The sequence below is a fragment of the Cyprinodon tularosa genome, unplaced genomic scaffold, assembly GCF_016077235.1.
Source record: "Cyprinodon tularosa strain WSP-4 unplaced genomic scaffold, ASM1607723v1 ctg547, whole genome shotgun sequence".
Lineage (NCBI taxonomy): Eukaryota > Metazoa > Chordata > Actinopteri > Cyprinodontiformes > Cyprinodontidae > Cyprinodon > Cyprinodon tularosa.
This window is the reverse complement of record NW_024039282.1, coordinates 201,207-213,745: the sequence shown is the minus strand read 5'-3', so window position 1 is coordinate 213,745 and position 12,539 is coordinate 201,207. Positions and strand designations below refer to the sequence as shown.

Here is a 12,539-nt window from a genome sequence, read left to right as displayed (position 1 = left end):
TCACTTTTCGACCAATAGGAAGCGCTCTTTCTCTCCACGTGCAGGTTTCGCGGCAAAAAAGATTTCGCGCGAAAACAGCTTGTTTGGGTGTCGATCAGCTGGAACAATAACAACAAAAAACTGCCGATAAGTGGGCTGCGGGGACGCTTTCACAGACCGGCCGCACCCCGTGGTGAGCGAGCCGTGGCCCGCATGCTGCTGCGTGGATGAACACGCGTGGATTCCGGCTGTTTTAATTCGCTTTATTTTGCATGTTTTGACGGAGCGCTTCCTGCGTGCCCCAACAAAACGAGGGTAAAGAGGACCTGCGGCTAAAGCTAACATGCTAACTTACCCTGTATATCTATTTGCCACCTAATTATTGTACTTTCTCTCTGACTGATGCTTAGTTTCAAACATTTACTGATGGAGATGATTTGGGCGCGCGGCGATGCTTCTGCTTTGTAGATATTTCATGTTGATAAGCTAACTTCTGTAGGCTGCTCCAAAGTTTTCCTAGCTTGATAATTTCGCTCTGTCTTCCAGGTAAAATAAGATAATGTCGCTTTAAGGTTGTAAAGTGCTAGCTTAGTTGCTAACTGGCTCATTTAGCTGAACTTGTGGGAGTGTTTGTGGTTTTGGGCTAGAAGTTAGCCTGTTAGCAGGGCAGGCCGCGGCCGGACTCTGCTGACAGGAGACACGAAAACAAAAGATTAGCTTGATCCTGAGCAAACTCGATCATCACCTGCCTTTCTTACTGCCTGCGTCGCTTTTAAAAAATATATTTAATAACATTTCTCCCTCTCAGCCTGTAGACGTGTGACGTATTATGCAATTAAGCAATTTCTTCCTGCTTCAGTTGGCAATTTCAGTTTGGTAGAACATCCTGTGTTTTTGTTTCATCTTTGATCTTCATTTTATTTAGTTCTAGCTTTAAATTGAAGCCATAAACATTTAAACTGTAACCAGCTCTTGAGGAACTGGCCCTGAACTCCTCTGAACACATCCTGTAGAAATGTCCCTTTAGCAGCAGAACATTCTCAGGACTCTGCAGATGCCAGTAGGAGCTGATCCATTCTTCAACCACAGCTTTGCAGTGTGTCACAGCTCAGCACGTCCAGATTCTAGTGAAGGGGGACCATGTCAGAAACTCTGATAACAGGGCACACGTCGGAGGATTTGCTGGCAGATTTTGAGACATTGCTGAACTCTGGAGGTATTGATTTGGGTGAGGACCATCAGATAGTGATCATCACCAGCCCCAGCAATGAGGGACTCCACCCAGCCGCCGCCCCGAGCAGCACAGGGGAGATCCTGCTGTTTGCCACGCCGCAGGGCCCCGCTGACGTTGGGGTCCAGGACAAGAGACGGCCAATCCTGGGGAGACCTCCGGTAAGACGAGTGGGGGGCGGGGGAGAAGGAAGTGAAAGAGTTAGAAGGGAAGTGGTTGAATTAAGAGTTTCATGCTCTTCTGTGCAGCAGAGCTCCTCCTAACCTCACCATCTGTTGCTTGAAGGCATCTTATTTTGCATAGAGTCTGTTTTCCTTCGGTGTCTGCTTTACATAATCTAATACCATGTAATAACACTATAAAACATTTTTTCTCATCCAACCGTCTCATCAGGTAAAGAGGAAGTTGGACCTGGATAGCGATCATCAGTATGTCAGCACTACACGACCAACCACAGGCCAAGTTACACCCTCCACACCTGCTCCTCCTAGAGGTATACACATACACAAAAAAAAATAAAAAATCACAGAGGGGCATTCATCTGTGTTCCAACCCACATATACATCAGCCTTTTGTCATTGTTCTAACAGCAGCTGCTCCTTTATTTAACCTGATCAGCAGCCTGTCCTCCATTGTTTCTGCTGGGCTCAGTGGTTTGGGTTATAATAACAACCATTCTGTCTATTCTCACCCCACACATCATCACTTTATCACCTCTAACTATTGGGTTAGAGTTTTATAACTTAGTCTAGCTCCACGTAGAAGGATTATGAACTGAAAAAAAGGAATTATGATGTAGCTTTTTAACTCTGATTAATTTAATTAAGCTGTTTCATGGACGCCTTAAAGACGTGTTAGTCCAGATGTTCCCTAAGTTTTCTATGAATGACTTTTAAAATGGTACCAGAATGGATCCGAGTCATTGTCCAAATGGAAATATTTCCAAAACAACTTTAAAGGTTTTGTACAATAGTCACAAACACACCATCAACAGCCAGTGCATTGGGTTTTGTTTTATTCTATTTGATGTTTTTATATATTTAAATTAAGGATAGTTTGGGTAGGTAAGCTTTTTTTTCTTTCTGCTGCATCCAGATCTTCTGTTTTGATTCTTTCCTTGTTAAGACCACTACATTTTCATTTTATCATTTCTCCAAGTGTGGAGAAATGTGTGGGAGGTGATGTTTATATCTCCTTGTAATTTGCAAACTAGTAGATTGGGCCAATGAGACGTTGTGCTAATCCACCTGCAGCTGCAATTTGCAGTTTTATTTAGCATAAAAAGCAAAAAAATAAAAATAAATCTTTGTTGGCTTGACAGACCAACCATTTAGGAAACTTTCTGAACCTGGTGACTCCACCCCTGCTTTCCAAGGCAGCTTTCTGTCTGCTTATGGGGTCCTTGTGCATGTGCTCACTTCCATCTAAGTGCTCTAGTGAGTCTGAGTGGAGGTCAGATCCGAAGGCAGCAGGGTTCACATTTTCACAGCGTTTTCTCCTATATATATATATATATATATATATATATATATATATATATATATATATATATATATATATATATATATATATATATATATATATATATATATATATATATATATATATATATATATATATGCAAATCAGAAGGCAGGTTTGTTTAAAAATTCTATTTTTGTGTCCATTAAACTCATCTAAATTTAGCATATTCATCGAATTTCAGTTTAATTTAGAGAATTCTTTGTGTAAACAACAGTTTTACTGAAATGTGCCAGATAGAGCTGGGCGGGCGGAGTAGATAATTCCACCACAGGGTGAATGATCTCTTTCTGGACATATTTTATAATTTTTCCAATTAAATGTAAGTAAATTCAATTAAGTTTAGTTTAATTATAAAGCACCATTTCATAACATTTCCTCTTAAGACACTTTACAGAAACTTTGAACCAATCTGACTGTATTGTCTCTGAAAAGAAAAAAAATAGTGGTTTGCATCGAGTCATTGGCCTGCAGGACGCGCTCCTCCTGGATGAGCCTGAAGCGATATTTTTGTTTGCATTTTGCTGTTGACTCTTCAGTAATCCCTCACACTGAGCGTCCATGCAGCTACAGTGGAGTGTAAAAAGTCCCTGTTAACAGGAAGAAACCTCCAGCGGTACCAGGCTCTGTGTCAGTGGCCTTCCACTGTTACTGACTGGCGTTCAAGGAGACAGAAGCAGACCTACAGAAAGAAGCAGATATGCAAAAGGAAATTTCTATCTAGCTCCACAGAGCTCAAGGAAACACACAGCCAGACAGAAGAGCTCCGAGCCAGTTCTAATTATAGGATGAAGGAGTTAAAGAAACAGGACTACAATGGAAAAAACAGCCCTTACTCGAACATCTATAGACAGAGATATTGATGGCAGCAGCTCAGCTTACAGTATATTCCAATCCAGGATGGAGTTAAAATCAAAGGGAAAAGACCTGATGAAGCTACAATGAGAGAACATAAGGTGATGGGTGTTCCCCAGCAGGAACACCCTGCTGGGGAACACCCATCACTGTGTCTCTGCAGTATTCACAGACACGGCGAATACTGCAGAATGGGAGAGACAGAAGGAAGCAGAATGATGAAAAAATGGTCCCCCTGTCCTCCAGCAGCCCAACCTTATAGCAGCATAGATAATGAAAATATCTCAGGATAACCTGACTGTTTGGATGAGGTTTCAGAAAGGTAGATCCAAGGAGAAACAGTGAAATCTCTTCCACTGGATCACCGTTCACTCTACCTCCTATTTCTCAGCTACCTTTGGTATGAAATCATTAGCAAGATTCGATATCTTTATTACATTTCTAAATGAACAGATGTGCTTTTATTTTGACCAACCTTGTGTGTTCTGAGAAAGCTGACATGACGACAATAAGACGTGATGCATATTAAAATAAATTTTCAGAAATCACCCAAATAGGTTTAATGTGGCGTTTAGTTAGAGATCTATGCGGTCGTTATCATCAAGCTACAGCTAACCATAGCAGGTTGATATGAACCAATGGTCTGGAAACCTCGCCTGAGCATAAAACCACATCCTGTGCTTCACCTGTCAGAGCTGCAATCAGGAGATTAAACAGCTTAAACCTCTGGTTAATCAGAATCAAATGTGACGAATCCAGGTCAAATCTAGAGTCATTCATTCGCAGGTCTAAATTAAGTCTCCTCCTTTGCACTCGATCCTTTGGAGGGACTGTGGCTCTGTCTGCTTCATGGAGCCATGGAGGAATTGTTTCCTCCTCCATGAGGCCAGAATTCTATTGGTAGCTTCAACAATGCTCCTTCTTTACTCTTCTTAGGTTAATTGTTAATTTCTAATTGGCTGTTTCCTTCATGCCAAACAGGAAGCTTCTACAGTCCCAGTCAGAAGTAATGAGGCGCTCTTCCTCTGTTTCCTCACAGACTGTTGGACTGTGAGGCTGATTTACTATAACTGACTCTTCCACCAGCAGGAAAATGACTGAGCTGATCACATTACCAGCTCCTGCTTAGTTTTTTTTAGAACTTATACTTTTGTTATTATTTTTTTTTTTTTTTACAGAGCAATTGTACACCCACACACAAATGGTACATAACACAAAAGTAGACAATATACAGTTTTCCATAAAATGAACATCTTAGCTCGATATCTTAGGATCTCAGCCTCAAATTTGTAGGCTCATCATCCTGAAACCCTAAAATAAGGATACACTTTGGGCGGAATAGCTAAACACCATATGCCAAGAGACAAACTTGTTGGGCTTATTTACATCAACATAGCTCCTGCTGGCCCCCAGCGCAGGCTAAAGGTGGTTTTTTTAAGGTCTTAATGAGTAGGTTATCATTTCCATTTTGTACATTTCTCCTACTTTTTGTACCCATAAGTCATAGGAAGGAGGCTCCAACTGCATCCACCTGATTGTAATGCATTTCAGGGCTGCTGTAAAAAGAACATTCAACAGATAAGTTTTGGCACATCCTTGCAAACTCTCCGGTATAATACCAAATACCGCAACAGTAAGATCCCTCGGTATAATCTCCATGAAGATCTGGTTCATATTCCTGTACACCTCATCCCAAAAGTTTTTAAGTTTGGGACATGACCAAAAAATATGTGTATGATTGGGGACCGCTGGGCCACAGTTTCTCCAACACAAGCTCTGTACTCTAGGATCCATCTTGGCAACAACATCTGGGGTCCTGAAATATCTACTAATAATTTTCCATTTATATTCCCTCCTGCTTAGTTTTAACGCCACGGTGAAGTCACACGGTTCATGAAAGGGATTTCCAGACTTCTCTTTGCTGGGACACAGGTTTTGGTTTTCTTCTCCTCCATGAAGCCCAGATTTGGGAAGTTCATGGCTAGTTGACCTGTTGGTGGATCCTCCCTCCTGAGCTTTTCCTTAGAGGCATCGAAACATAATGAATATAAATGTAATTCAGGCTTACAAGCATTAGCATCCTAATGCTTGTAAGCCTTCATCCTAATTAGACTTTACTCGGTGTTTAGGAATAACCTGGTCAGGCAGATGTTTAAAGTTTTGATATAAAAAAAGATGAAATGGTAAAGGTTTTGATGAGGATTCTGAAACTAAAGAAGCAGAAGCTCTAAGAAAGTTTGTCCGGTTGCAGACGATCAGTTAAATAAACGTCCCAAATCTAAAAATAAAGAACAGTTTTTATCTTTTTTTTTTTTCTGGGCAGTTCCTCGAAACTCGACGGAAAAGTCCCGCTACGACACGTCCTTAAACCTGACCACCAAGCGGTTCCTGGACCTGCTGTCCCAGTCGGCCGACGGCGTGGTGGACCTGAACTGGGCCTCTCAGGTCCTGGATGTCCAGAAGAGGCGCATCTACGATATCACAAACGTCCTGGAGGGAATCCAGCTCATCTCCAAGAAGTCCAAGAACAACATCCAATGGCTGTGAGTATTAACCACAGAAAACATTGGGATAGATCAAAGTTTGATTAGATAGAGCTCCTGAAAACAGCCTCCCACAGTTAACCTCTAATCTGTGTGACCTTCTGCAGTGGCAATCGAATTGATGCCAACCTGGTTTCCCGGCACAAGGAGCTGCAGAAGGAAGTGTGCGACCTCACAAAGGCTGAGGAGCAATTGGATGAACTTATTTCTAAATGCACCCTGCAGCTCCGGCTTCTAACGGACGACCCGCTGAACAAGAAATATCCTTTGAACCGGACCTCGTTAGCTAAAGGAACAGCAGCTTCGTAGCTTAGAGGGACATTTAGGCTAGGTTCACACTGCAGGCCTTAATGCCCAATTCCGATTTTTTATTTTTTTTTTTGCGAAATCTGATATTTTTGCGTTGCCGTTCATATTTCCAAATATATGCGACTTGTATGTGATCTCCTGTGTGAACTGCAGTCCTACCACGCAAGTGTCCCGCATGCGCAGTAGAGGATGCAATGACATCACAGGCCATGTTTACTTTTCTCGGAAGTAAACATGGCTGGTAGTGGCGGCGCGCATCTAGTGGTCTTTTCACAACCATTAAAACTCAATCTTTTCAATATGGTTAAACATAAATACTTCTCTCCGCATCATCATCTCCCATGGTTGTTGGTTTTCTTGCCGCTTCTATGTAGCAAGACGCAGAATAGTGACGTTTGTTGGGTATTGATGACGTTCAGGTTGGATAATTTCCAACGCGGCCGTTCAGACACAGGTCGCATTTGAAAAGATCAGATTCGTATCGGATTCACGACCACATAGCCAAGTGGCCTGGGTCGGATTGGAAAAAAATCGGATCAGTGTTGTTCAGACTGCCATTAAAAGATCAGATCCAGGTCGCATATGGGCAAAAAAATCGGATTTGGGTCACTTCAGTGTGAACGTAGCCTTAGCCCAAATCTGATCTTTTTGGGACCCGTATCTGATCTTTTCATGGCTGTCTGAACAACACAGATCAGATTTTTTTATTTTTTTTTTAACAATACGACCCAGATCACTTGGCTATGTGGTCCTGAATCCGATATGAATCTGATCTTTTCAAATGCGACCTGTGTATAAACGACCAGGTCCCATTCATCCGACCTGAACGTCATCAATACCCGACAAACGTCACTATTATGCGTCTTGATACGCAGAAGCGGCAAGAAAAATAACAACCATGGCAGATGATGATGCGGGGAGCAGTATTTATGTTTAACCATCTTGAAAAGATTGTGTTTTTATGGTTGAGTAAGATTGCTAGATGCGCTCCAGCACTACCATCCATGTTTACATCTGTAAACACAGAGCATGCTGGCCTGTGATGTCACGGCGTCCTCTGCAGCGCATGCGGGACACTTGCTTTGTATGACTGCAGTTCACACAGGAGATCACAGAAGTCGCATATATTTGTAAATGTGAACGGCAACGCAAAAAAAATCGAAATTAAGCATCAAGGCCTGCAGTGTGAACGTAGCCTTAGATAAATAAATATTCTTTCTACTTTTCTAAATTTGATCCTGAAACTACAAAAACAAACTCTGTTATGTGAAACGTTTGGATTTTATGTGATGGACGAATACAAATACAAAAATAACGCAGAAGTTTTATGCTAACCCTAACCCTACCATGGCTGTAGTTGGACCTGTTTGGTTTTAGGTCTGGGCTTTGACTAGGCCAATCCAATTCATGGACGTGCCTTCGTCACTTTCTGTCAATTTTACTCCTCAAAAGTGAAAATTAGCAACTAATTTAGACTGTTTATATTCCCTTAATTACTGATGAAAAACATCCCCACATCATGACCCTTCCATCACCATACCCGACATGGAGGTGTGTGGTTGAAACGTGATGCTAGAAAGGGAAAAGGTTATGCTGAGCAGAAGATGTGAAGCTTTATTCGGTTGTTTTTATTCTCCGATCTAAACAGAAGTACCTCAAACTGTAGAGGGAAGTTTTTGTTCTTTAACAGCTGCGTTCAGCACGCTGGGTTACGTGCGCTGTCAGGACCTGAGGAAGTCCTTTGACTCCCCAGACCAGCTGGTTATGGTGATCAGAGCTCCCCCTGAAACGCAGATGCAAGTAACAGAGCCCAGTGAGGTGAGGGCGGTGGAATTGGCTCTCTCTCTGCCCTTTGAGGCGTGCTCCCCCCGATCTAACGGCGCTCCTGCGTCTGTCTGTCTTCTTCAGGGCTACCAGGTGTCCCTCAAGAGCACACAGGGTCCAATAGACGTCTTCCTCTGTCCAGAAGACAGCTCAGGTGTGTGCAGCCCCGTGACAGGAGGTAGTCCTACACAAGGCAACGCCGACCCGTCCCTCGTCCCGCCCCCCTCACACGCTGCAGAGCAGCTACTCCCTCAGAGCTCCGCAGCAGCTCTGGAGGTGGGCTTATCATCTCCGGCGTCCACCTCGTCTACGGTAACGGCGGCATCGCAGCAGGAGACGTCGACGCTCACGTTGGGTGGGGACACAGGTGAGTGCTCAGAGAAACGCTGCTGAGGGGGACAGAGGGAAGCTCAGGGATGAGAACCAAATGCAGAAGTAAAAAACATTATGAACTCTAATACTATATATTAGTATAGGAAAGAAAATATTTAAAGTTGTAGAGAAGCGGCTGTTCCAACCGTTGCTTTTCTGAATTCTCCCGAGTAGTGCCTGACTTTACACGAGTGAATAGAGCAAATGTGATTGGTTGATTATCAAGAGGGCAGGATTGTTGCGGGGGAAGGTTTAGAAGCAAGTTTTATTGTGCCGGTTTCTTTGAAGCATCTTGCTAACCGGTTAGCAACTTAGTGCTAGTAGGTTCCCAATGGGAAATTCCATTGGGACCAAGTAGCACTAAATTGGTGACTTAGAAACGACACTGTCAAGGAAACATGCAAGAGGAGGAGAGTTTAGTGTAGGAGGTCATGGATGAGTCTCATCTGTCATACATTTTTTATATAGAGTAGGAAAGCGGGGACGAAGATGTTGTGGAAGAGGACGCCAGGGCGGCAGAAGCTTGGTTTGGTGTAGAAGGCTTACAGCCGTACATGTTTGAGCCCTTGCCTCGCAACGCTGCCAGTTCTGTTAGCTCTACGCCTGCTGAAGACACAGACGTCCATCCCTGTGAAACACTGAGACGGAACTCAATGGGAAAGGAAATGATTCTCATTTCTTAGATCCGTTGCGTATATTAGCTGTGACATATGAATCAATATGCTATGACCGAAAAAATTTGATTGACAAATGACCATTGATATATGATTGGCAGAATTTATGTGTACAAGCTGACGGATAACTAATTGACCTTCCGCCACAACAATCCCATGATAAACAACCAATTCATTTTATTCCCTAGTGTAAAGTTGTGCACCACTCGGGAGAATTCAGAAATGCAGCGGTTGGAACGGCTGCTTCCATATGACTTTAAAGCTAATAGCTGTTTATGATTAGAGTATGTGCTCAAATATACAGTCTGCTGTATCATGTGATTAACATTGTTTTAACGCGGCGTGCTTCGGTGGGGCAGTGGTTAGCGCACACAGCCGGACAGGACTTAGTCCTCGATACGGCCGACCCAGGTTAAGAAATCCGACCTGTGGTCCTTTTTCCGCATTTCGCTCCCCCTCTTTCATACCCCCTTTCCTTTCAGCCTACTATCCAAAAAACGAGCTAGTAGTGCCGCAAAAAACAAACAAAAAAACATTGTTTTAAGGTATTGATTGTCATTCGTTAATTGCGTTGAGCCACGATCAAATACCTGAAGCGAAAACACTGAATTAGCTTAAAGTCTTCTTTCCTGTAATTTGATCTAAGCAAAGAGCAGCACTTTTGTAATGATTTGAAGTGAGGTAAAAGGGTATTAACCAATAGCATCAGCCCCTCAGCTGTGTTGATTAGAAAAATATATTTCATTTCTCTACAAATCTGATCTTTATTAAAGGAGAAAAAAAACGGTGAAGGGTGATGCTTTTCTCAGATAAAGTAAAATGAATCATCCATCCCCATAGGGAACCATGGTGGTGGCAGCATCATGCTGTGGAGTAGCTTTTCCTCAGGAAGCTGATCAAAGATCAAAATGTATTCTTTTTTTGTGAAAGTAAAAAAACCCAAACGGTTTACAGAAAAGCAGAGATTGAGCAGCAGAGTAAAAAATGGCCACATTTTTTTTTTTTTTTTTTTTTTCATTGATCTTGAAAATATTTGGGAATCATGCGTCCACATCCACAGTTATTCGCTTCTTTGAAATATGGAAAGTGCAACTAAATCAATCAGAACAGAAATGTGACTGATGGGCTGAAAAAAAGGTCCTTTATTCTTAAAAACGGCACAAAAACCATCAATTTGGCAAAGATGAAGCCTGTTTCTTGCATTAAAAGGAAAAGGTGTCATCAAGCGGCGCTGCTGCCTGGCGTTCAGTTTAATGAGTCACAGCAAACGGTAAAGGGAGCTGCAGGAGAAGCAGACGTCCTCCTGGACCTTCATCACTGCTGCCTTCCACAGGATTCAGCTTTTATTTAAATAAGATCATCATCCTGCAATAAACTATTTTAATAGTTTATTACAGGCTGTGTTGATGGGAGTTAAGCTTCTCTGTTTAAAATTATGTCTCTGATTGTAGGAAACGGCAGCAGCATGTTTTGTGGTTCTGTAGCTTTTTCGTTTTTTTCACTTCTCTGTTTTGGTGAACAGAGTCGCTTCTGGGAGGAGATCCGTTCTCCAGCTTGGGGGACATCGGGGACTTTGACCTGTCGCCCCTGTCGTCCTCGGACCTCCTGAACGGAGAAGGCCTTCCTCTCCCGTTGGACAGCTTCATCAACCTGTCTCCCCCCCAGAACCACGACTACCACTTTGGGCTGGAGGACCACGAAGGAATCAGTGAACTCTTCGATTGTGACTTTGGTGACTTGTCGCACGTTTTGGGGGACGGGTAGAGAAAGAACGAGAGGAAGTGGATAAACTTCAATCTTTTCCAACGTAAGACTTAATGTTTCCTCTGAAGGAGAGCTGTGAACCAACGCTTCACGGCACCATCGGCTTCGTTTTATTTTTGCTGCGGGAAATCGAGTAATCCGTGTCCTGGTTACCAAATCTCAAAATGATTGCCCTTAATTGTACATAACAATATAAGCACTTCTCTGTGACTGTTTTTCTTTTTATTTAGACCAAGATTTTAGCTTTAGTATAGCTATTTAAATTATTTATGTTTATTTTGATATTTCGTACCAAGTTTGTTTTTTTTTGTTTTTAGATGTTGTGTTGTCCAAGTAGCCTGTGGGGGGGTGGGTGAGTTGCAGCAGTGTCACCTTAAGTTTCCCCATTACTGATTCATGATAAGTTTGCAGTTTTTGCTGAATCTGGAATAAGTATGAACTGTCAGGGACATTAGAGCAACTTGCTTTTTGAAAGCATCCCAGCGTTCTGCAGGATTTTCTGTCAGAACGGGAAGCTTTATTTTTATTTTCTTCATCTAGCAGAAGGTAATTACAGCATGGAAGTTTCTCCCAGACACTGGAATCCTGAAAAACTGGATTATTTCTAAGGTTTGTCAAACCATTAGGCCAATCAGCTACTTCGACTGCAACCATTGGACCTCAGTGAAGGTCAACTAGCTGGTTTTGAAGGAGAAATTATGCTTGTTTTTACGGTTAATAGCACCTTTGAACTAAGAGATGTAGGGAAATAATAGTTTCATCTTTTATTCCAGCAGCATAATCTCAAACTTTCTTATTTTAGTTTTAAAACTGGTTTAAAGACCAACAGGGTGGTTGTCGGTACGCTTTTTTATCTGTCTTCTTATTCCTCTAATGGATGCAGGTCTGGCCATAGAACCCATCCCTGCGCCTGTTCATGGTGACCTTTAGTGGGCCGAACCGCCCAAATGAGGCTTCGGTGTCCATATGTCCTGAGAAATGTGCTCATGAGCAGAATCCGATGCAGATGAAATGCTGAGAATGTCGACCTTAAATTGGAAATGAGTTCATCCAGGTGGAGGTTTAGTAATCCCAGCTGCTAAAACACCCACATCCCTGCACAGGTCGATGAACAAGTGGTTCACTGAAGAACCGGGATTTTTAAAGCAGCTTTAGTCTCATCTGAGCAAAGCAACACATCCCAGATAAAGTTTACGTTTGTGATGGTTGGACTGAGGGGGTTTTCTCTCCGGCATCCTTACCCAACAGTTGGTTAAATAGAGTTTAATCATTGACACTGAAACCCTGTGAGCCTAAGATGCAACCTTTTGATCCGGCAGAGAGAATCGGTGAGACTTCCTCTCATCAGCAGCAGGGTCATCCATCCTTGTAGCCATGGAAACGGAGAGTCACTTGTTGCTAACTGGCAGCTCTTCTAAATCTGATGAACTTTAGGGGACTAATATAAGTGAAATATAACGGGCTTAT

The 12,539-nt window shown here is 42.6% G+C and overlaps 1 protein-coding gene across 1 annotated transcript; it reads left to right on the top strand.

Moving 5' to 3' along the window:
- Positions 1 to 50: 50 nt before the first annotated feature.
- e2f1 (E2F transcription factor 1) lies at positions 51 to 11,781 on the top strand. The gene is made up of 7 exons (XM_038304912.1): positions 51 to 1,371; positions 1,604 to 1,703; positions 5,910 to 6,129; positions 6,237 to 6,389; positions 8,142 to 8,256; positions 8,347 to 8,629; positions 10,831 to 11,781. The coding sequence occupies exons 1-7, from the start codon at positions 1,120 to 1,122 to the stop codon at positions 11,070 to 11,072; spliced, it is 1,365 nt and encodes a 454-aa protein (XP_038160840.1). The 5' UTR covers positions 51 to 1,119; the 3' UTR covers positions 11,073 to 11,781.
- The last annotated feature ends 758 nt before the right edge of the window (positions 11,782 to 12,539 follow it).